This window comes from Aptenodytes forsteri, unplaced genomic scaffold (genome assembly GCF_000699145.1).
Source record: "Aptenodytes forsteri isolate BGI_AS27 unplaced genomic scaffold, ASM69914v1 Scaffold103, whole genome shotgun sequence".
NCBI lineage: Eukaryota > Metazoa > Chordata > Aves > Sphenisciformes > Spheniscidae > Aptenodytes > Aptenodytes forsteri.
The window spans coordinates 6187741-6210765 of NW_008796051.1; the positions used below are offsets into that span (position 1 = coordinate 6187741).

Consider the following 23025-nt stretch of genomic DNA (forward strand, 5'->3'; position numbering starts at 1 on the left):
GGTTTGGTCCTGAAGACCAGTTTCCATGTACCTATGCAAGTTCCTAAGACTTTATCTAAAGGGTCATTCATTGACTCTGGTCCTTCACAGTAGCAACAGGACTGGATCTTAAGCACAGATCTTAAGGCAGTTAGTCTGGCTATAGAGGATCAGGCAACAGAAACCAGTGGACCATTCTTCTTTTAAAAATTCAAAGTTCCAGTAGTGGTAGGCAAAAATCCCTTAAGCACAGGGCATATAAACAGCCAAAAAATTTGCCAGTGGCATGAAAGCCATCTGGGAGTAAGAAAGTAGTATCACCAAGTCGCTCTGAGAATCTCGCTGCATGCCTAGCCTAGCCTGGTTCAGCAATAAAGCCATCAGTCCCCAGTGCGTTAATGTCATCTCCTTCTGGCAAAGTGCTCACAGAAGCCTCCCCCCTGGCCCCAGCTGCCTACAGGTGCCCCCCTTACCCATGCTGATATTTTGACACGCAGTCAAAATAGTCTGAGGAGAGCTGGCTAGCCTTGACTTACATAAACAAATAGCTCACTGGGGAACTATCCAGTTGATGCAGATAGCTTTTACATTGGATTACTTCACATGAAGTTTCAAAATTTCTTATAAATCCCTTATGGAGTTGTGTATTTCGTATTTTGAGGGGAGAGGGGCTGCTTGTCTCTGTGTGTTTTTTTGGGGGAGGTCATGTATGTGGAGAAGCAAATTCAAGATTGCAAAGACATTTCAGATTTTTTGTAACTCACTACCTGCCAAGTGCTGGTACTGCGAAGTGAAATTAAAATGATCTATGAATTTAATCTTTACTGAGGAAAACTTGTCATGTCCTTCTGGGGACACTGAATGCTCCTAGAATAGCACCACTGACTCTACAAGTGCTACAGCTCTCGGCTTCTTCCCTTGGGGATGCTTATCCATGGACTAAAATGTAGAGGGCTACTACAGTTTGAACCACTGTGTGAACTCATATGATTACTGTGAAAGAAGAATGAAGTTAGAGGTTGCTGGAAGGAAAATGGTATGGAAAGCCCTTGAGATGAAGACTTTCTAAAGGGCAGATTAATGGGGGGCGGGAGGCTGCCGTCAGTAGTTCAATTAGTGACTAAAGGTGAAGATCACAAGTTGCAGGGGTAATTCAGGGTAAAAAAAAGCATTTTTACCTCTGTAATGTACCAGAAGCTAAGAGGGCATTTGAGGGCAATATTGCTTATCAGACAAAAAAGACCTGATCTGGATTAGTAGGTAAGACTGTACCTATCACCACAGTAGCTGTCAAGTGGGCCATAGAGATAACGACTTAATGATTCTCTGTTTTGGGAGGCAATTCCGTTCTTCTATGCATACCTATTTGTGAAATTCGGAACAGATGTTTTACAGTGTTCAATACCTTTTAACAGAGGAAGAGACAAGAATATGAATCAAACCTAATAAAAAACGGCTTGCAACTTGAAGCAACGAGATCGGTGAGTGCTCTTCTCTGTGTGATCGGCTGTGTCTGAGAGCAAAGCTGCCCCTATGGGAATAAGGAAACTGGATGTATGAATTTACTGTAACTTTTCTCTCCTCTCAGGAGAAAAAGGCCCACCTTTTTTCCGTCAGTAGCATCTCTGTGACCTGATGCGAAATCTTCTAAACTTTGTGTCTGTTCCTTCCTCTGCAAAGTAAAAGATGGGAAGCGGGGAGATTAAATAGGTTTTGTTTGCTCAGCGCTTGGAAGACAAAAATTACTGCCACACTCTGAGGAGAGGTTCTCCCCCTACTCTGGCTGTGTAGGACATGTGGGAATCCAGTGGGTGTCCGAGGCAGAATTCCCCTGCCAGGAGAGCAGCACAGGGCTCCTGCACGTGACCCTGCTTCTTGCAGGGCCTGGCACAGTGCAAACAGTTGTAACTATCATGCTTTGTATATTTTGGGCTGTGAAGTCGCCTGCGGGCAGTTCACGAGCATTGTGATAATGCACACCAGCTGCCGGAGCTGCTGTCTCTTGCAGGGAGGGTTAGAGCCCCTTAGAGCCCCTTTCCTTCCTGCCCTGCAGGGCTGCAGTGCTCCGTCCAGGTCTCCCCATCCAGGACAATCACTTCCAGTCTAAAATTACTGTCGTTTGGTAGTCTATAGTGGGCTCCAGAAAAGGTCGTTCTGCCCCTTCCTCCCAAATTAGACTTGGAATCCATGGCATCATGGTTATTTATTTTATTTCTGCAGTAAGAGCTTCTGCTGCACGTCCAAAGATGCAGTCTGGCTCTTCACATTCACAAGAAAGTAATCTGCTTGCTGGAAGTCTGACACTGACCTGTTGCTATTCTTACATTTTGCAGTTCTCAATAATTCTGCTGCGATCATGACTGAAAAACTTTTGAAACTGGAAGTTTCTCCAGGCTAGATCAGATATCTAACCGATGTTCCTGAGCCAACGAGCTTCATAATGTAATTTCGTGTGGCTGAGACTCACTAACGCAGGGTGTCAATAGAAGGCCTACAGGCAATGTGTAGACCGGAGACAAGAGTGGCTGTCAGGGTTCCCGCTGCATACTGGTGCTAGTTTGGGCATGCAACTGGGAGCAAGTGTGCCCCATGCTGTCTTTCTCAGTAGTCTCGGCTGATCCCCCTTTCCCTCTCCCCATTCTCCCTACAAAGCTGGGAATTCATGTTGCCCAGGAGCACCCATGGGTGCCTAGCTTGCTTCCATCAAGTCATGTCACCCTGGAGTTGTACTTGAACTGCTGGGGAATCACTGACAGCTCCAAAGCCACAGCTGCCCTCCCAGGCGGCAAGTACAAACACTCCTAATTAACCCGTATGGGGGAAGCTTTGTTAAACTTAAATTGCGTTGTAAAATACTCCGCAGAGATGTAAACATTAAGCATTAAGGGAACATTTAGCTGTCTTTTTTTATATACCTTTATATGCGTTTATGTGCCCAAGTGTTTCCACCTCATGTCAGTACTTCTACAAAGCTAATGTTACATTCGCTGAGATGGACAAAGAATGCAACTTTGAATAGGTCATCTATGAGCTGTAAAGAGAAAGAAAATTCTGGATAGTTTAAGAAGTGTTATGAAAAATCCTTTGCTTTCATTTTCTCACATATTTTTAATATTCTTTCATTTTAGGTTTTGGATGAAAAACTTATTTTTGTGAAAGTGCATGCACCTTGGGAAGTGCTGTGCACATACGCTGAGGTTATGCACATCAAATTGCCTCTGCAACCCAGTGACCTGAAAACTCGAGACTCAGCTTTCAACTGGTTTAGTAGACTCTTCAGAGTGGATGAAAATATCATCAAACCTGAGCAAGAGTTTTTCACTGCCCCTTTTCAAAAAGAACATCTGTCCAACTTCTATATTCAAGACAAAGACACATTTTTCAATCCTGCAACTAGAAGCCGAATTGTAAGTCCATGGAGTATTTCTAGCATTTAATCTTAAAAAGAAAAGATTCCTGTAATCAAATCAGTGCAATTACCTTCATGATTACTTTCAGGTTGCAAGAGACACAAAAATATTTTATAAATTTCAGGTTCATTTTATCCTGTCCCGTGTGGAATATCTAACCAAAAACAATGTGAAAAAGTTTGGCATTAACAAATTACTGGACACTGGAATCTACAAAGCGGCATTTCCCCTTCATGACGTAAGTCTAGTGCCTGTAACTAAAATGTATTTCAAAATAGAGGTCTGAACTATATCTGTGGGGCTTATATCAAAAGATATAAGCACTACTGATTGCCTTACTCCTTGACTGGTTATTATATCCACATAGTAGAACAGGACATAGTTTGGCTAAAGAGATTTTCTTCCAAAGCACTGTTGGTTAAAAATGTAGCTCCATAACTGAAAAACAATATATTTCATTTAGGAGGTGTTAACCTTGTATTCTCTGGGAGATGTAGTTCAGTAAAGTGCCTGGCCTGAGTGATAGTTCCCATGACACACTGTATCATCAGTTCTAAATCAATTTTAACATTGTCCCTTTTTTTAGTATTCAGTTTTTCATATTAAAATTCATATCAAATATGAACATTTTTAATAAAGATGTAGAATACAAACCTCATCTTAGGATGTGTGACAGTCTCACACAGTGAAAAACATTCCCGCAGTTCCCAAACATTGCGACATACGTGCAGGGAAACTCACGTTTCTGCAGGAAGGCTCTGTCCGGCCAGTCCAACACGTCACAGGTGACGTCAGAGTCATGTGGAGAAAAGCTTAACTGGGTTGAATTTCATCTGCAATAATAAGAAATCCCGCTTTTGTGTCTACACTTTAAAGTATATCAGTTAAAGAAGCAAGTTATACTGAAAATTGTTTTGCATACAAAGGCTAGCAATAGCACAGAAAAAGAAAATGAAGGAAGGAAAAATTATCAGATTTCAGAGTATTTGACTAAGGAAAAACCCCATGTGAGGCTGCAAATGGGATACAGTAAGCAAAGACTGAGGGCTGATTTTCTGCATTATACCTATGATATACCCACACCCCCCCACCTCCTCCCCATCCGAGCCACCGTTCTGAGGTGTGTTCTGTTGAGAAGACACTGAGAACATGGAAGGTCAGGAATGGTAACTGCTTCAGCTGTTTGGACTCTGCTTAAAATATTCAGGAGGCCTCCAAGGATTTCAGAGAAATCTTTAAGGCAGAATCAAGACAAATCATGTTTCTTGTAAGTAACCCAAAGCTTTACAGGATAGAATTAATATCATTCATGACTATCCATTTTTAAGGTTTCCTTTTAAAGATTTAAAACCTGTCTTGCAGGCTATTTCTGTCATGGCATGGGGAATTTGGACTCAGCATGCCTAGTAATTAATGACTGTCTTTTTATACAATTAAAATTATATATCACAGCTACTCTGAAAATCAAAAGTAGCCTATAGATTTCTACAAATGTCACTTGTCTTCTTGCATCACAGATATAGAATGGAAAATTCCCTCAAATAAGATAGGCTTTATTGAAATAGGTTTTCAAATAACCTAGTAAAAAACCCAAGGATTATCTCCATGCGAACTCTCTTTTAAATTTAAAACAGAGACTAGAAGCCCTGGATTTATCCCTCAGACTTTCCAGCGTTCATTCCAGTACAATATTATTTTGAAGCAAAGTGTGTTAGCATGTTAGAGCTACTTAAAATCCATTTTAATTCAGTCCTGTTCTCTAATTAGAATGGAACCTTTTCTGTTTTCTATTCCTAAGTGCCAAGACGCTGACATGTGCTTAGATTTAAGTTCATGATGAGCCTCTGTTATTTTCAGCTCACATATGTAAAGCGTTTGCTTTAGCATTCATTGCCTTTCTGACAACCTTCTATCCTGAATCCTGGTGCACTCCCAGAGCTGCCTTCCTGCTCCATTTCCTGGCTTGCAGTGAGACTGGGCAAAAAGGCTATTCCAGGCTCTGGCTTCATGGCATGGGGTCTGCGGAGGTGAGAGCTGACCTGTGCTCGTTAGATTAATGGTATCTTCTTCTCATGCTCTTTCTGTTTTGCAGTCTAGTTTTAGGCACCTGTCAACCGATTCTGACTGCCCAAGTGAACGATATCTTCTCTACAGAGAATGGGCTCATCCTAAAAATATTTTCAAACTGCAGCCCCTGGATTTCATCAGGTTGGTGTGACTGGGGCTGGACTAATGCAGAGGGAACTGGGGATTTACGTAACAGGTCTGGTTTTGGGGATGTCAAAGAGGCACAGCTCAGTACTGAGGGCAGGTACCTACACCTGTATCAGCTCATGCATGGGAGCATTTTTGAGCCAATTCATGAAAAGGCAACCACTTAAAATTTTCCTTTGCAAGGTATGATCTTTCTCTCTTTTTCCTTTTTTTTTCCTCCCCTTCCTATCATCTTATAAAAGCATAAAAGTGGTGATAGAAATACCCAGCTGTAATACTTCTTCTGCAATCCCAAAGTTCAAACCAGAGGAATATGACCATACGAGTTGGCACAAGATGTCTGAAATGACAAGCCATTTGAAACAGAAATGTGAATTTACTTGCATTTCAGGAAAAAACCTTTCCCCTCCACAGGAAATACTATGGAGAGAAAATTGGAATCTACTTTGCCTGGCTGGGCTTTTACACTAATATGCTGATCGTGGCTGCAGTTGTAGGAGTTGGCTGTTTTCTGTATGGATGCCTGACAAAGGACAACTGCACGTGGAGGTACCTATCAGGCCTATGTTAATGTTACATGCAATTTTGATCAGTCCCCGACAGAGGGGGACTGTATAGGGTTTGCAAGACACTGCATAATAAAAGAGGCAAAATGAAAGGGTTTGAGAACAGCAATGGTGGTGGATTTGAAGGTAAAGGCATAAAATGTGAGCTAGAAGAGTAATGGATGTCCATGGGCCACTATAGCGATAGATATCTGCGAGTTTGTTATTTCATCATTTTACTTATGTTTTGCACTACACCACACCTAGTGTAGAAACACAAAGAAAAGAGTGACAGTCAGAAGTCAATACAAAGTGCCGTAACACATCATTTTCACTGTGGTAATCCTTAAAGGAGATATCCAAAGACTTTGATAAAACCCCCAAAATTTCTTTCCTCTATTTTGGGAAAAGACTAGAGGAAGAGCAACAGCACAGGGGGCTTCAACTGCCCAGGATACGTTGGGAGGAGAGGCATAGTCATGACACAGATTCCCTCATCAGAACATGACAAAATTCAACCATGGCACAATGACCCAGGTGTTTTTTCCTGGGTCGTTGTGCCAAATCCTCTGCAGGCCATCACACTGTATAACCCCTTCAGGAAGGGTGTTCATCTTTACAAAACATGCTGAAGGGCTGTTCCACAGCTCCACTCCTGTGGCCAATTTATACCCATCTAGTCTTACACCAGTATTATCATTTAGTTAAGTAGTTCATCTCCCTCCCTGGTGTTTACCCCGCTGATGTACTTATTGAAAGCAATTACATCACCTTTCAGCCTCCACCGTACTAGGTTAGATAAGCCAAACTCTTTTGCCATCATTTAGGAGACAGATCTGCTATTCCTTGAATCACCCTAGCAGCCCTCTGCACGTTATCCAATCTGATCCTCCTTAGGAGACCACAGGGACTAGGTAGCCATTTCAGTTCCGCAGCTATTCCTTGCTCTGGTAGGCAGCGTTCCTCTTCCTTCTCCCCTCGGACTTGCTACGATAGCCCACGTAAGCATGCAGGTGTGGGTTTCCTACTGAAGAGCATGAGGTCTTTGAAGAGTTGTTTTATTTTTAATGTCAGCAGTTTTGAGAATTACCTCCACGTACAAGGGATGGAAATTATTTTCCCCTCATGTCATCCATTTTTGAGATGAGGACTAAGAATGGGGATGTGTTGCCAGGGTGGGGGGCGGAATTCTTGAGAGCAGATCACCGGTAAATTATTTCTCATTTCCCTGAGATTATTGCACTGTCCTCATGTGCGAAAAAGGACTAAAGAATTTAGTGTTGGTGAGTGACTGACTAGTTTTGTTTTTAGCCAAGAAGTATGTGATCCCAACATAGGAGGTAATATCATAATGTGCCCTCAGTGTGATAAAGTATGTACCTACTGGAACCTCACCATCACTTGTGAATCGTCCAAGGTAACTACACTTACAGCTTATAGACATGCTGTTGAACTTTAGTTGCACTTTCTCTAGTATTACGTATAAAACAATGTTCTTTCACTAATGTCTTGCAGAATTACTAGAACTATGCAAATAGTTGTGCCTTTTGATACAATGACTGAATTTTGAAAAGTAGAAACAACAATAATTGCTCCGCTTTGACCTAAGATGAAAAAATTTGGGGTTTTTTAATTTCACATAGCCCCCAAATATTTAATATGGGAATAACAGGGGGTTTTAATCAAAAATTAAACAGTTTGGTTTCATTTTGGGGTACTTCTTCCTTTTGGGGAAAAAAAAGAAAACCCATGTTCAATTACTAAAATCTTGATTCAGTAGCTCTGAATCAATTTTGCTAAGGAAATGTTTAAAGCATGTTTTGACATTTCTAAATTCTGCCTCCTGCCTCCCTGAAGAAGTTATATGGATCTGTGCCTTGAATTTGACCCGTGTCATCAAGGAGGAGATGGGTAGATGGAGAGGCTGATGTGGGCTATGACAGAAGCTGTGACACAGCCGTGTCCTATTAGCCGTGACACAGCCAGACTCTTGCTCTGAGTTCCTGACTAGAGGAACCTGTCTGTCTTTCTCCACTAACTTGTCTCACTAGGCTGATGCTAGCCTTTTGTCATTCCTTTCCATAAGGAAAACTGCACTTTTTTTTTTGCTTTCCGCTCCCAAAACTGCAATTTTTCAGCTATTCATCAAAAATATTTTGCCCAGCTTTGATGTGTTGCCCTTTCCATAGAAAACTGCACTTTTTTTTTTGCTTTCCGCTCCCAAAACTGCAATTTTTCAGCTATTCATCAAAAATATTTTGCCCAGCTTTGATGTGTTGCTTCAGCACACTTAAAGGGTAAAAGAAATAAGAATACAGGGAAAAGGCTATGATGAAAGAAAAGGCAAATTGTGACCACAGAGGTATCTCACCAGAATGTGGTTTTACTAACTGGCTTGATTTGTTGTCATCCTGCTCATGAGAACCAGATGTGTCCATTGCCTTTTTGTGGCTGTATTAAAAATACATAACTCAGTATAGAGTTCCCAGACCAGAAGCACTGTTTTTCCTCTTCCTATGCAACAGATGGCAGGAAGTTTGATAGCACACCATTTTACTATCCTCTTGCTGCATATTTGGCTTATATTTTTAATTCTGGGCTTTGCATTTAATTTCCTTAATTTACTGGAGGGTGGTGTACATTGACAGAAATTGAGGAAACGCTATCAATAAAGATTGTTTATTAAACTACATGAAAGCTAAAAATCACCATGTTCAGTAGGCAGCGTCTGTGCTAGGTCAGTGTAGAAGAAAAAAAATGGTCGATTATATGTTCAGCCTTTTTTTTTCTTTTCCATTTTTCCAGAAACTCTGTATATTTGATAGCTTTGGAACACTGGTGTTTGCAGTATTTATGGGAATATGGGGTAAGTCGATTTCAACAACTGTGGTTTGTCATCTAATTTTGGCTAAGCCTCCAGCATCAGCCAAGAAAACATGGATAAATTTGCAACAACTTCATTTTCTAGCACTCAGGAATTCACTAGTAGGTAGTTCTGTAGAAGATAGGTACATCCACAGGAACTCTTTTTTAGCATCACAAGAAAACAAAAAATTGTAGAACTTAAAGTTGGTCTTCAGTGTCTGTTTTGTTTCATTTGACTTGGAGAAAAGTCCGAGAGAAGTGATTAGAGCTGCCTCATGTTCATCCAGCAGGAGCCAGCCACATGCTTAAGTATATCTGGCAGAGAGGCTGGGTTTTGTCCAAAGAGTTTTGGAGCTTCCTGTGCCTATTAACAGCTGTGTGACTGCGCAAGGCAATTGAAAAATAGTTGTTTATTATATTTCCTAGGAATTTTTTCCTCCTGTCTTTATTTAAGAAACTGATTGTAAAAAGTGTACTAGTTACAAGCACTAAATTTATCTTTTAGCAGATAAAATGTATCTGAAACCAGGATGTTTCCCATGGGTGAAACCACTTGGTGCTGTATTCAAGGGATTAGGCAAGGTTTATTTTCCCAGAAATGGTTTCATTTGTTCATATCAGCAACGTTGTTAACTGGCTTTTATTGCACTGTCTTATCCGGAAATTACCAAAGTAAGTTGAATGTTATGTCTGTATACAGGATACTATAGAGAAAATAACTCATGCAACATTTTAAATTCATATGTAGGCTGACAAGAATACATAATTTGCTTTCTTTGTAAAACGCATTGTATTTTTATTTTCCTATGATGACCTAAAGTGCTTTAAAACAGCTACTGCTTTAAAGAAATATAAGATGAAACATGATTTCAAAAAGAAGATTTTTTTCAAAATATACGCTAAAATCAAAATACCGGCAGGAAATTCTCTAAATAAAAGAAAATTAGAAGTTTGATACTAATGTAACCTTCTCCTGTCATCTGAATAGTTAATCTATTTGCAGTTTGCTTTTTAATTAGAATTGTGTTTCCTGTTTTGAAGAATGGTTCCAAGAGTAATAATTACAAAGTTAAGCCGCATGGTTATAGTGATGGCTGCAAGGTCTATTAGTATTCTTGTCATAAGTCCACTATACAAAGAGGTGAATTGAATGACAGAAATTCAGTCAAAATTGTACTGAATCCAGATGACCCATGGTCCTGGTGCAATTCCAGCTGTAATTTTCATCTTGCTCTAATACTTTTGTAGACCTCCTGGTCCAAAACAATTAAAATAATACTAGATTTTTAGATATGTTATTGCATCATTATCATCAATACACTTTTAATAATTGCATTTGTTTTGTGTGTATTCCCTTCAAAGATCTTAAAGCACTATAAAACACCAGGGAATTTGGCCTCAGGAATTAGCCCTCTATATATTAAAGCTCTGAACCAACACTTCTGCCATGATGGCATGACTAGATTGACAAAGGTCATGAACAAAGGCAGCTTCCACTTCACTTGCTGCCATCACTGGATCCCCTCCCTGGACAAGATCAGTTAAACAAACAAATATTCTCCAATGGAAGCATTTCTTTTCAGTCCTTGGTGACACAGCTTCAGAGGCAGAATACCTGGGCCATACTGAATGGCAGTGTTGAGGGACGCGTGAAAGGGGCCACCACAAATTACCAACGTGAGGTGGAATTAGTGCTCGGATTTCCTGATTCTGAAACATCATTTGTTTCCACTGGTAAAAAAATGCTGGCTCAAAATAAAAGGAAAATGTAGCAGCAGTAGAAGGAGCAGCAGCTCCTTCCCTGCTCTGAAAGACGCAACTTGGCTACTGGCTTATTTTAGCTAGTAGAAGTTTTCTTTGTATTGGGGCTGAGGGCTGTCCCCATGTTATGTGCCCTTCTTTCACTGTTAGCACAGAGGCTATCACAGAAGGAGGCCCTGCACTTCTGGACTCCCCAGCAGCAGGTAGATTTGCAGCTGGAGCAAATCGGTATAGCCTGTAGCTTCCTGTGATTTGGGTTGGGCAGCAGTTAGAGGTTCATGGAAGACTAATCTCCTTGCTCTGCAGGAGAAGGCAGATGTGATCCTCTGGCCCACTGATTGGAATGGCCTTTGTGCTTCTAAGCATGAAGTAGCAGAGAAGTCCTTGTGAAAGAGGCCCCTGAATAATCAGGGGAGGAGGGTTTCCTGGGGTTTTGCCTGTGTGCAGATGTCAAGGTCATCTCACAGCCCAGCCCATGGAGTTTTCTGGGTTTTAAATGCTTCAGTTTGGGGTTTATTGACCACACCTGATTTTGGAAATAACCTTTACTGTTTGGACTTGTAACTGCATGCCATTGATGTTTCATCATTCAGGATGAGGGGCCAAACTACTTAAAAAAAAACCACTTTTAGGATTAATTACTCCCAGACAATGGGAGTAATGAGGAGTGCAGTGATGGGATACTAACTCCTCCTGGAGGCAGTGCTGCAGAGCCACACCACTCATTTAATCTGAGGATGCACTGTCTTCAGTAATAAAGCATTCGGGTGTACTGGGGAGCGTGGTACTGACACCCATCATCCTGAGCTCCTCCCAGCCTTCTCAGCTGTGTCTGTCATTGCCTCTGCTGCCAGATCTACCTGCATCATGTCTCAGGCCAAGGTAATGAGTTTGGCTGGATTCACGTCTAGTCAGTACCACTTAGGCATCTGTGTACCTGGTCCCCCAGTGCTTCCAGTTGTAGGAGCACAGTCCAGGGAAACTGCTGACCCAGCCCACAGTGTTTCTAAGCTCCATGCCATGCAAAAAGAGCTGCAGCCCCTTCAGATTTGTGCTAGCAGAGGAGGAAAGATAGCTGTGTTTCAACCACTTTACCTGAACCATCATTGGTTCTTGTAGTTTGCAGACTGATAATTTGTCCACACAGAAATTGCAGACTGAATGAACATGAGCTTTTCCTCGTGGCAATTTTTGGCATACTGAGTTCTTGTTTTCTAGAAGTCCTGCACTCTCCAGCGTTTTGTCTTCACCTATTCAATCAACTTGCTTTCTTATGCATCCCATGATAAACTTTTTCAAAAGCGGTCTGTAACATGAAATCCAAAGTGCTCATGTTCTAGCCTTAGGCAGAAAGCAAATAAATTTATCTTTATTCTTTAGCATGTGCTTACAACACCATTTACCCCAGGTTTCTCTTGTTAAAGTATCTATATATCCAAAGCAATAATTGCATAAATAAGTAGATCCAGTTATTTTCACCATCACATTAGCCAATAAGGGTTTTGTTCCATATCTGTGGAAATCTGTAGGGGAAACTGAGCCACATGTTATAGCCCAGGGGGTCAAGCAGTGTCCAATACTCACATGGTATTGCTCACTTTGTTTATCTTCTGGATAGTTACTTTGTTTTTGGAGTTTTGGAAGCGACGGCAGGCTGAACTGGAGTATGAATGGGACACAGTTGAGTACTTAGAGCAAGAAGAACAAGTTCGCCCGGAATACGAAGCTCGGTGCACTCATGTAGTAATGAATGAAATCACACAGGTAAGGAATATTTTGATAACTGGTGATGGCTACTGCAATAGACGTGTTCTGAGAGGACACTATGAAAATGGTGAATCTAGACCGGCGCTGTATAAATCAGCAGTGCTTCAAGGAAAGTTGATAAGCTGGCCTGGAAATAGTGAACTTACATAGTACAGTTGTGTGGGAAGGAATTTATACCTAACTGTAGGCACCTTAAAGTAGTTGCCTGTTTGAGGAGCTTGCACTGCTGAGGTTTCTGTGTCATAAATAAACAGAAGTAGTCATCATCTCCAGCTTAGGAGACTAAGTCTACTTTATTAAATCCCCCAAGAAATGATTCAGTGTTGCTGCCAGAGGCCAAGATCACAGAGCATTTGCTATCTTTGCCTAAGAATGCATCAGGAAAAAAGGGTGAAATAGAGGGAAAGATGTTACATTATATATCATGCCAAGACTGTTCTTTTAACCAAAGATGTTTCTGTTTGAAAATAGGTATTGTTGCTAAGTGCATGTGGATGCAATTATGATTAATAACAGCAAACTCACAGGGACAAGAATAATCCTCATTTCAATGAAATAGGATTCATATTTATGAGGATCTTAGTTTAGATCTCTATTTATTGTACATTTTGAGTAGCTTTAGCTTCTGTAGCTCACTCCAGCTCAGCTTCAATTTTTACTGTTCTCTGTCAATATATTACTCTGGCATTTATCTGATCATTTGCATTGCTTTCACATTCCATCCACGTTATACTAATGTTTATTAGAGGGCACTTGAAAAGTTTCAAAATTAAATGCCATAGTTGGATCTATCCTATATGGATCTTCTTTTTATATCTCATACTACACAAAATCTGGTTCTTTTTAAAAGCTTATAAACCTATGCCACCTTTACTATATAAAGTGATAGCTAGAAAGTTCCTTTCAGACAGCTCAAAGAGTGAAGAATATGCTAAAAACATAATGATTTTGATCCTCAGAGATCCTATAAAGACTCAGTGAATTTTCATACCACCACATTCAGGTAGGCACTTTCCTTGGGAAAGCCATCCCATTGTTCCTATGGGATAAATTGAGAAATATGGAGATCAAGGACCAAAATTTTAGTGCCTGCTAATTTTAGCCAATGAGGTTTAAAAGCTGATGGCCTTGGATGCCATGATCAGCCAAGAAGGATGGGTCCATTGAAAAGGACTACGCACCCTGTCATAGCTGAAGTCAGTAAGAGCTGAGGACACTCAGCCTCTATGGAAGTAATTTTTATCTTAGAATGGGCAGCAAAAAAAAAGACACGTAATCAGGCAAGACTTTTGAAATCATGAATAAATGTGAGTTTCCAGGACAACAAAGCAGGAAAGGAGACAAAACCAGAGACTTCTTTCTTTCATTTTTTCTGCCCTCAATATTATAAAGGGTTTAATTGCAGCACCCAAAAAATATGAAGAAAAGATTGGGTGCATCCTTGATCCGTTTCTAAATCTTTTACAGCAAGAAGAACATGTGCCATACACTGCCTGTGGGAAGTGCATACGGGTGACTTTCTGTACAAGTGCAGTCTTCTTCTGGGTAAAGTTCTCTTATTTTTTCACCTCATGAATTCAGTTCTCTAGAAAGTGTCTAAAAAAAGATCCTCCTGAACTGAAAAAAAGGTAACAAAGGAACAAGTTCAGTTGGATTTCCATCTGATGCATAAACCAAGACCATAAGGTATGGACCCACATGGAGAAGGTAGCTGTAGTCACTGAATACTCATTAGCGTACAGTCAATAGAAAATATGTCAAAATATCCTGCAGCTGTAGCTTGTGAGTTATGGGTGTGAATGTGGTCCATTGGTTTTTCCCTCATTATTTTAAGATAAATGTCTTTGCTTTTGGGGGGAAGCAGGGGAAAGACTTTGGTTTATATGCTCTCCTCCCTACCAGTTTCTATCCTACTTGTTCCAGCCATTTGCTTCAATATCGCGTCTCACAGTCCTGGGCCCCTTTCAGGTTTTTCATTTCACTTAACAGAGCAAAGCTGGGCTCTCTTTAATCTTCCAGAGCTGCTGCTTTAATTACAACTAAAACTTGAAAGCAGTCCACTCACCCATGAAACAATATCTAACATGGTGAGCATGCCCAGAGAGGTTGCCTTGAAAAGCTCAGTATTTTAGCATGCTGCATGTCCTCCTTGCCTGTAGCCCAAACAGCAGCTGGAAAAGACCTCATCCTAGGTGATAGGAGACAGATAAGAGATAGAGTGGTGGCTGGCAGCCCACGAGACCCTCAACGTTAACACGTCTGAAACACAAAGGAAAGAATACTGGCTTGCTGTTGGATTTAAATAGGCAGGACTTCAGGTTGAAGGGAGGAGATTTGGTCTGAGTTTGTCATTTGTGTTACTGCACTCTCTTATTATGTGCAGGGAGGGGGGGAGGTAGGTGGATTCATGGCAGTTTGCAGAGATAGTGAAAAAAAGATTCACAGCTCTATGGACCTCAATCTGAATAATAGCTAGAGAACTAGCAAGAAATAAAAGCAGGAGGAAAAGCAGAAAGAGAGGAGATGGCAAGCAAGATGGGGTGCATGGATCATTATTACAAGTCCTGCAGATTACATGACTTGGCTTAAAATTTATCTATTCCTTTGAGGGGTCTGTAGTCTGTAATATTATCACGTGAAAGAGAAGGTACAGCCCCCTCCATAATCAGTGCAGACCTGCTAGTACATTTGCCATCCTGCCAATTGCCCAGTGTCGAAAGAGGGAGATTCCTTCCTAACTCCTGGAACCATCGCATGCCCTGAGGCGTAAGATTTGATTACACATCTCGTTATCTTAGCTTGCATTGGTACAAACCTTGTTATTAGTCATAAACCAGACCATCTCTTTTCTTTCCCGCAGATTGACTATGCTGCATGAAAAAAAGGCTTCTTTTATGCATTCTAAATTTATTGCCTTCTACCTTATTTGAGCATCCTCTTGCACTCATCTTACGCGATGGAATGACAGGCACCCAATCGGTTTCCTTTTGCTTATTGTAGAAAGTATTTCAAACTCACTTCTTCCCGAAGCCAGTGGTTCAATATTAACACCTTTCTTGCATTCCTTTGGCAGATTCTTTTGATTATTGCTTCAGTTATTGGAATCATTGTCTACAGGCTCTCGGTTTTCCTGGTGTTTTCTGCAAAGTTGCCAAAGCACATTAACGGAACGGAGGCGATCCGCAAGTACCTGACTCCGCAAACAGCCACTTCAGTAACTGCTTCGCTCATCAGCTTTATAGTCATTATGGTTCTCAATGTCATCTATGAAAAAGTGGCAATCCTGATTACTGACTTCGGTATGCTGCTGCTGTACCTCAGATAGAAACTTGGGGTAAAATAGCAAAAAGAAAATAGCATTTATATGTATAATAATAACTCCAGTAAATGAACACCTGTACCACATATTTCAGAATTTTCCTGCCAAATCATACAATACCATCTAGAAATTTTCAAAGACAGATCTTCTCAATATCAAAGCAATACGATATTCAGCTCTTTGCCTGAAAACTCCTTGTATAGCCAGCGTGAAAGATCAATTGTTTACAGTTTTGTGCTTGTGAAACAGACAAAACAAAGAAAATTACTATAATAACCAAGCTTTATGAAAACAGATCAGTAACGCATAACACATTCATTTACATTAGCTTTTGTTTATGGGAAGAATAGCTATTTTCTTGTAAATAAATGAAATAAGGTCACTGTTCCAAAGCTAGATACCAATCCCATGTTATTAGATAGATAAAGTCACAAATATTATTATTCTTTACATCCAGGCCATCAACATTAAAGTAGCTATTTTACTGTAGATGTGTGAAGTAGTGCGGTGTTTTAATATAGTTTCATTTAATACTGTTTCATCAGTTCAAAGTGTTACATTTGCATCTTTCCTGAGTGTGCTGGATTTGGGTGCTTTTTTTTTCCTTGACTTATCGGAATTTTTGCTTGTTCTTTATTGTCAGGGAACAAGTTCTTTCCTTTTTACAACACATATACTTTTAGAATTAGCATAATGATTACAGTATACATGGGGATTATGTACAATCTAATTCATAATGTTCTCAGTCATATTAAGGAATACAAGGCATACACATACTTTTCCAGCTGAGGCTTTAAAGCAGCTTGTAGGTTACTTGTAGGTTGGCTTTTTTTTTCATTTTTTTTTTCTAATTGCAGAGCTTCCAAGGACACAGACCGATTATGAAAACAGTCTGACCACAAAGATGTTCTTGTTCCAGTTTGTCAACTATTACTCTTCATGCTTCTACATAGCCTTCTTTAAGGGTAAATTTGTAGGTCACCCTGGAAATCCAGTTTATTGGCTAGGAAAGTATCGCAATGAAGAGGTAAGAATGTATGACAGTGTTTGGTTTTAAACAGCAGGAGCCATTAGTCCAGGTATTCTGCTGCAGTTAAGAGTGTATAACATAGCTGTACATATTTAACATGAGGGTTCAAAAAGTGACTGCCTCCCAAGCCAGTTGCCTCCTTAGTAACCCTTAGCATAAATGAACATGACACGAGACCAGGTGGGCTTAGGAATGTATTATGCGTACCCAGACAAGCTTATTTTCTCATGGTCCAACAACCTGTGAATCGGCACAGAGGGGAAGGGGAGAACATCAGTAGAAGCATTCATATTTTTCTGGGTGACCCTCGCCTGGTGACAGCACAGTACAAAGCTGGATGACTTCACCTAGTATTTCACTCTTTCACTAGTGTCCTGTCAACCTACCACATATGACCATATGTGGCCTGGAATTGGCTTTTGCATACATTACTGGAAAGGTTTGCCTAAATAGTCTTCTTGTGTTGCTTTAAGAAATGTTATCATAATAAACCAGGAATGCATTGTTTTAAATGCTTCATTCACGCCTGAAAAGTTACCCAACTTCAAAAATTTTTCATGTCTCTCCCAACCTTCAGTGTGATCCAGGCGGATGTCTCCTCGAACTCACAACTCAGCTTGCCATCATAGTAGGAGGTAAAGCAATCTGGAACAACATTCAAGAAGTGCTTCTTCCGTAAGTTCAAACAATTAAGTAATCTGCTTTTTCATATTTGAAAGATACTGCTTTTGCTTGATGCATTCAAGCATTTGGTCACTAAATCTGGTAGGCGCGTGTTGTATTCTAAAAGAATAAGACTAGTCTTTTGGGGCCTTTTTAGACAGTTTGGATATTTTCGGTCTGGTAGATCTGAGCTCCTGTCTGTCGTTCTGACTGATTTTAGTTCTAATCAGAAATGCTTCCTTCCTCTGCAAATCAGACTCAATGTGTTTCAGGTTGGATACTTAAAAATGAGACAATAGAAGCTCTGAAACTATTAAACTAAATACTGTTGCTTAATATTGAGTGGAATGACTTGTTTTTATACATTGGGCTTTTAAAAATCATGCATAAGTTACTAATTTAACTCATTCAGTTTTATGGTCCTATTTGACATTCATAGTGCCTAGACGTTCTCTTTCAGTAGGGCAGATCTCTGGAAGGGCATGTTTTAGTGTAAAGAATAAGCAAAGTGCTAACCATGAATGCCCTCCATTTAATTTGGGTTAAGATACTATCCAGGACTCTGTTCCTTCTCCCAGGACTTTTTCTTTATTTTATGCTGATCAGTGGCTGTTAGGTGGCTTGGAATAGGGAACTCCCAGTTTGCTCATGCCCTCCTGAATGCCGTAAGCACCGGCCCACGGCATTGTATTCCCTCTGGCTGTGGTTCTTCCAAGTCCACTAATTGTGCTCCTTTGCTGTACAGTGACCCTACTTCAAAGCGTGTTGTAAATACTGTGTAGGGTTGAAGCTAGGGTGTTCTGCTGAGATACGGTTCCTCCAGACCCCAATGCTCTGTATATGCTGCTGGTTGCAGGATGGACCTGTAGACCCATCCTTCTTTTCAACATCTTCTTTTGCCTGGGGAAGGGTCCCTAGACTAAGCATGCCTGCAGGTGTCAGCTCCAGCCGCAGACAACTGACTCCCCCTTCTGTGTACAGGAAATATATTCATCTGACCAGAATTTTTAATTCACTTCCCAGGGTGACAAGTAACATTTAGGTGTTGAAATGCTGAGTATCACTTCTGGATCTGGTTCTTAACTACTCTCTCATTCTGCATCTCTGCAAGTATAAAGAGAACCATTTTGTTTTTTCTCTATTGATAGACATTCACCCCCACCCCCCTTTTTTTTAATATGGTTCTTTGATGAAAATGGCTACAGCCAATTCATCGGTTTCCTTAAATTCTCATGCAAGCCTTTCAGATGAGAAGATCAGCCTCGCCTCGATCCCTGGGGAAGTGAAGGAGCAGCTAATCCTGGAAACCATTTCCAGGCACATGAAGGACAAGAAAGTCATCAGGAGTAGTCAGCATGGATTCACCATGGGGAAGTCATGGTTGACCAACCTGCTAACCTTCTATGATGAAATGACTGGCTCAGTAGATGAGGGTCGAGCAGTCGATATTGTCTACCTGGACTTCAGTAAGGCTGTTGACACTGTCTTCCATAAAAGCCTCATAGAGAAGCTGTTGAAGTATGGCCTGGATGAGCAGACAGTAAGGGACAGAAAACTTGCTGAATGGCTAGGCCCAGAGGGTGGTGATCAGAGGCATGAAGTCTAGTTGGAGGTCAGTCACTAGCAGTGTACCCCAGGGGTCAGTATTGGGTCCTGTCCTGTTTAACATCTTCATTAATGATCTGGATGAGGGGACAGAGTGCACCCTCAGCAAGTTTGCTGATGACACCAAACTGATAAGTCAGAGGGTTGTGCTACCACCCAGAGGGACCTTGACAGGCTGGAGAAATGGGCTGGCAAGAACCTCATGGAATTCAACAAGGGGAAGTGCAAAGTCCTGCACCTGGGGAAGAAGAACCCCATGCACCAGTATGTGCCGGGGGCCACCCAGCTAGAAAGCAGCTTGGCAGAAAAGGGGCTGGGGATCCTGGTGGACAAGTTCAACATGAACCAGCAATGTGCCCTTGCAGCAAAGAAGGGAAATGGTATCCTGGGCTGCATTAGGAGGAGTGTTGCCAGCGGGTCAAGGGAGGTGATCCTTCACCTCTGCTCAGCACTGGGGAGGCCACACTTGGAGTGCTGTATCCAGTTCTGGGTCCTCCAGTACAAGAGAGAGACATGGACATACTAAAGAAAGTCCAGCAAAGGGCCACAAGGACGATTAAGGAACTGGAGCACCTCACAGATGAGGAAAGACTGAGAGAGCTGGGACTGTTCAGCCTGGAGAAGAGAAGGCTCAGGGGGATCTCATCAATGTGTACAAATAGCTGAAGGGCGAGAGTAAAGAAGAGGGAGCCAGACTAATCTCGGTGACTAATGCCCGGTGACAGGACAAGAGACAATGGGCACAAACTGAAACACAAGAGTTTCCCTCTGAACATAAGAAAACACGTTTTTACTGTGAGGGTGACCGAGCACTGGCACAGGTAGCCCAGGGAGGTTGTGGAGTCTCCATCCTTGGAGATATTGAAAAGCCATCCGGACATAGTCCCGGGCAACCGGCTCTAGGTGGCCCTCCCTGTGCAAGGAGGAGTTGGACCAAATGACCTCCAGAGGTGCCTTCCAGCCTCAACCATTCTATGATTCTGTGAATTTTGTGATCAGAAGGAATTAATCTGTCTAACCACAGGCCTACATTTAACTTGATTTTTTGTTACTTTGAATTTTATGTGTCATTCACCTGTACAACATAAGTATAAATCACTATGATTCTGATAAATTGCCCTTTTACATTCTTATTTATGGTTGTAAATAACTGCTTTCAGGATAAGGCAACAGAAGATTATACTCAGGTTTGAAGGAAGTTTTCAGTAATTCAAGAACAACTAAATCCACTGTTCAAAGCTATAACAGCACAAATGTCATTTTTTTCCATTTACTGAACTTTTTAGGTTATTTTACCAATGTTAGTGGTCTTTTTCTCCCTGGCTGATAGTTGGGTTAAGAATCTGATCGGAAGATACTGTGCAGCTGCTAGATCAGAAAAAGTTGTTCCACGCTGGGAACAGGACTACCACCTGCAGCCCATTGGAAAACTTGGACTGTTTTATGAGTATCTTGAAATGGGTAAGTGGCAGTTTAGTTCGAATCCACTATCACTGCTGGATACAAACATGCTTTAAAGAAAACCTTCATACAAGCAATGCTTAATAAGTTTATAGACAGAGGAGACATGAAAGTTATCCAACACAAGTTTTGATGAGCTGTTATAGATAGTTTTGCAAACTTTTATTAAGCAGCTACGCCTCAATCCAATTTATAGCTAGGAAACAGCACAGGATTGTACAAGGAGGAGAAGTGCTGCTTCTTTGCCCCATCTTCTCAGAAATGCATCCAGAAGGCAGACCGCTGCCATGTTCTGGTGTTGTACAGCAGAGCCCTGTGTCAGACTGCTCTGCCAGGGATCTGCAGTCACCAGTACTTGTCACTGGTCTCTTGGGAACTGGTAGATGTCCGGTTTGTTGCCACCATCCATTCTGTCACAGCATTGCCAGCGTACTTGTGGCAGCACCCAGACACCAATAACACGATTGTTAGTGTGGGCTTCCCAGCACAGCACTGAGACAGATAGTCATTAGATTTCCAAGTCTTCATGATGAAGACATAAGAAAGAAATGGATGTTTGAATACCCTGAATAGTTCCTCTGGTGTGTTGTGACTTGTAACATTTTCCTGTCCCTCCACCTAGCAGGTTTTTCCAGTACTGTTGTGCTCCTATCTTCTCATACATAAGATTTGCTAGGCACTTGGCTACTCTTTCTTGTCTCTCTCCCACAGTTGGAGTATATAAAGTATACGTGCTCATATTTGCTTATCTCCAGTAAGTGAAAGCCTCATCAATGTAACCTCTCCCTTTGACAGTTATACAGTTTGGCTTTGTCACTCTGTTTGTGGCATCATTCCCCCTGGCTCCTCTTCTGGCTCTTATTAACAACATGTTGGAAATCCGGTTGGATGCGTGGAAGCTGACGACCCAGTTCAGGCGCATGGTTCCACAGAAGGCACAAGACATTGGCGCCTGGCAGCCCATCATGCAAGGCATAGCCATTCTGGCAGTGGTCACCAATGTAAGTACTGGGCCAACAACTGCAAAAGGTAAAATGCCTTCACTGCAGGTGTTGTTACATCCAAACGTGGGAACGCCACGTGTGGCAATGTAGCGCTTAAATGATCCTAAATGAATTGCAAGCATCAGTCCTGTAAGACCTCAGCCCCTGTGAAACAGGCTCTCAGTTACTTTCCAGATGTTTTGGGAGCAGAATATGGCTACTGTCTAAAATACTATAACTAAGGAAAAGAAATTTTACTTAGAGTTGCTAGAGTCTTCAGAAAAATCTGTTACATATGAAGACTATAGCACATCTTTCCCAAAATTATAGCGCATAGTACAGAGATCTTTTCACAGTCTACAGCTAAATGCATGAATTTTGAAAAACTTAGGTTGCAGCTTAGCTAAGTTATAATTGATTGCTGTTTCTAATTCTTACAATTCTTATGGTCATGCCTTCATATTTGAATTTGGCTTTAAGCAATTTTGCACTTAAAACAGAAATTCAGCTTCTTTCTTGTGTACTTAAAAACACAATGTGTGCTAAAAATTGCAGGACTTACCTACCTTTTGAGATTGGAATGAATTTTCTGAGAATTTGCAAATTAATCTGTTTTTCAGTTGGATTTGAAATTAATTTTAAAAGAGTTTCTTTAAAATACTTAGAAAAACTATTTTTTCTGATTAATTTCTGATTCTCCTGACAATGAAATTCAGACCTTTCAAATTTTCCATATCATTAATTCACCAAGATCTTATACATAGACTGCATTGTGGGGAGAAAAATAATCCATTGGACTTTACCACTGTGAATTATTTGATCGCTTATTCTTAAACAGTAGCTAATATCTCTTTGAAATACTTAGAAAAACTTTTTTTTCTGATTAATTTCTGATTCTCCTGACAATGAAATTCAGACCTTTCAAATTTTCCATATCATTAATTCACCAAGATCTTATACATAGACTGCATTGTGGGGAGAAAAATAATCCATTGGACTTTACCACTGTGAATTATTTGATCGCTTATTCTTAAACAGTAGCTAATATCTATTATCTTTCAAAAAATTCCCACTGCTGGCCTTTCTCAAAAGAGCAGTGCCCACTGGTTTCCTCTGCAGGGACAGTAACACCACAGACTGTTCATGGTTAATAGCCTTTTTCAACAAGGTCACCATTTTCTACTGTTATCGCTGAGATCAGGGATTCTTTCTGACACACTTAAAGGTAGTCACTTCCTCAAGGACCTCGTCCTTGCAGTAGCAGTACCTTATGGCACTCAGTAGGCGTTTCTGGAGAAAGAAGTTGAGTCTGAAGACAAGAGTTCATCTCAGCCCAAGCTTTCACAGGAGGCTCTGCCTGTTTGGAGAATGGTGGACTTTGGGTGAGAGGAGGGAGACGGAGCTGAGCACTCTGCCATAGATA

The 23025-nt window shown here is 41.0% G+C and overlaps 1 protein-coding gene across 1 annotated transcript in view; it reads left to right on the plus strand.

Moving 5' to 3' along the window:
- Positions 1 to 23025, plus strand: part of ANO6 (anoctamin 6) — a 71402-nt gene that overhangs the window by 39362 nt on the left and 9015 nt on the right. The window contains exons 5-18 of the mRNA XM_009286271.2: positions 1395 to 1460; positions 3108 to 3386; positions 3514 to 3627; positions 5482 to 5597; positions 6018 to 6152; positions 7460 to 7565; positions 8954 to 9014; positions 12393 to 12538; positions 14009 to 14086; positions 15615 to 15840; positions 16718 to 16887; positions 17468 to 17565; positions 20489 to 20619; positions 21415 to 21620. Coding sequence (XP_009284546.1) covers positions 1395 to 1460; positions 3108 to 3386; positions 3514 to 3627; positions 5482 to 5597; positions 6018 to 6152; positions 7460 to 7565; positions 8954 to 9014; positions 12393 to 12538; positions 14009 to 14086; positions 15615 to 15840; positions 16718 to 16887; positions 17468 to 17565; positions 20489 to 20619; positions 21415 to 21620 — 1932 coding nt within the window. The remainder of the gene's footprint in view (positions 1 to 1394; positions 1461 to 3107; positions 3387 to 3513; positions 3628 to 5481; positions 5598 to 6017; positions 6153 to 7459; positions 7566 to 8953; positions 9015 to 12392; positions 12539 to 14008; positions 14087 to 15614; positions 15841 to 16717; positions 16888 to 17467; positions 17566 to 20488; positions 20620 to 21414; positions 21621 to 23025) is intronic.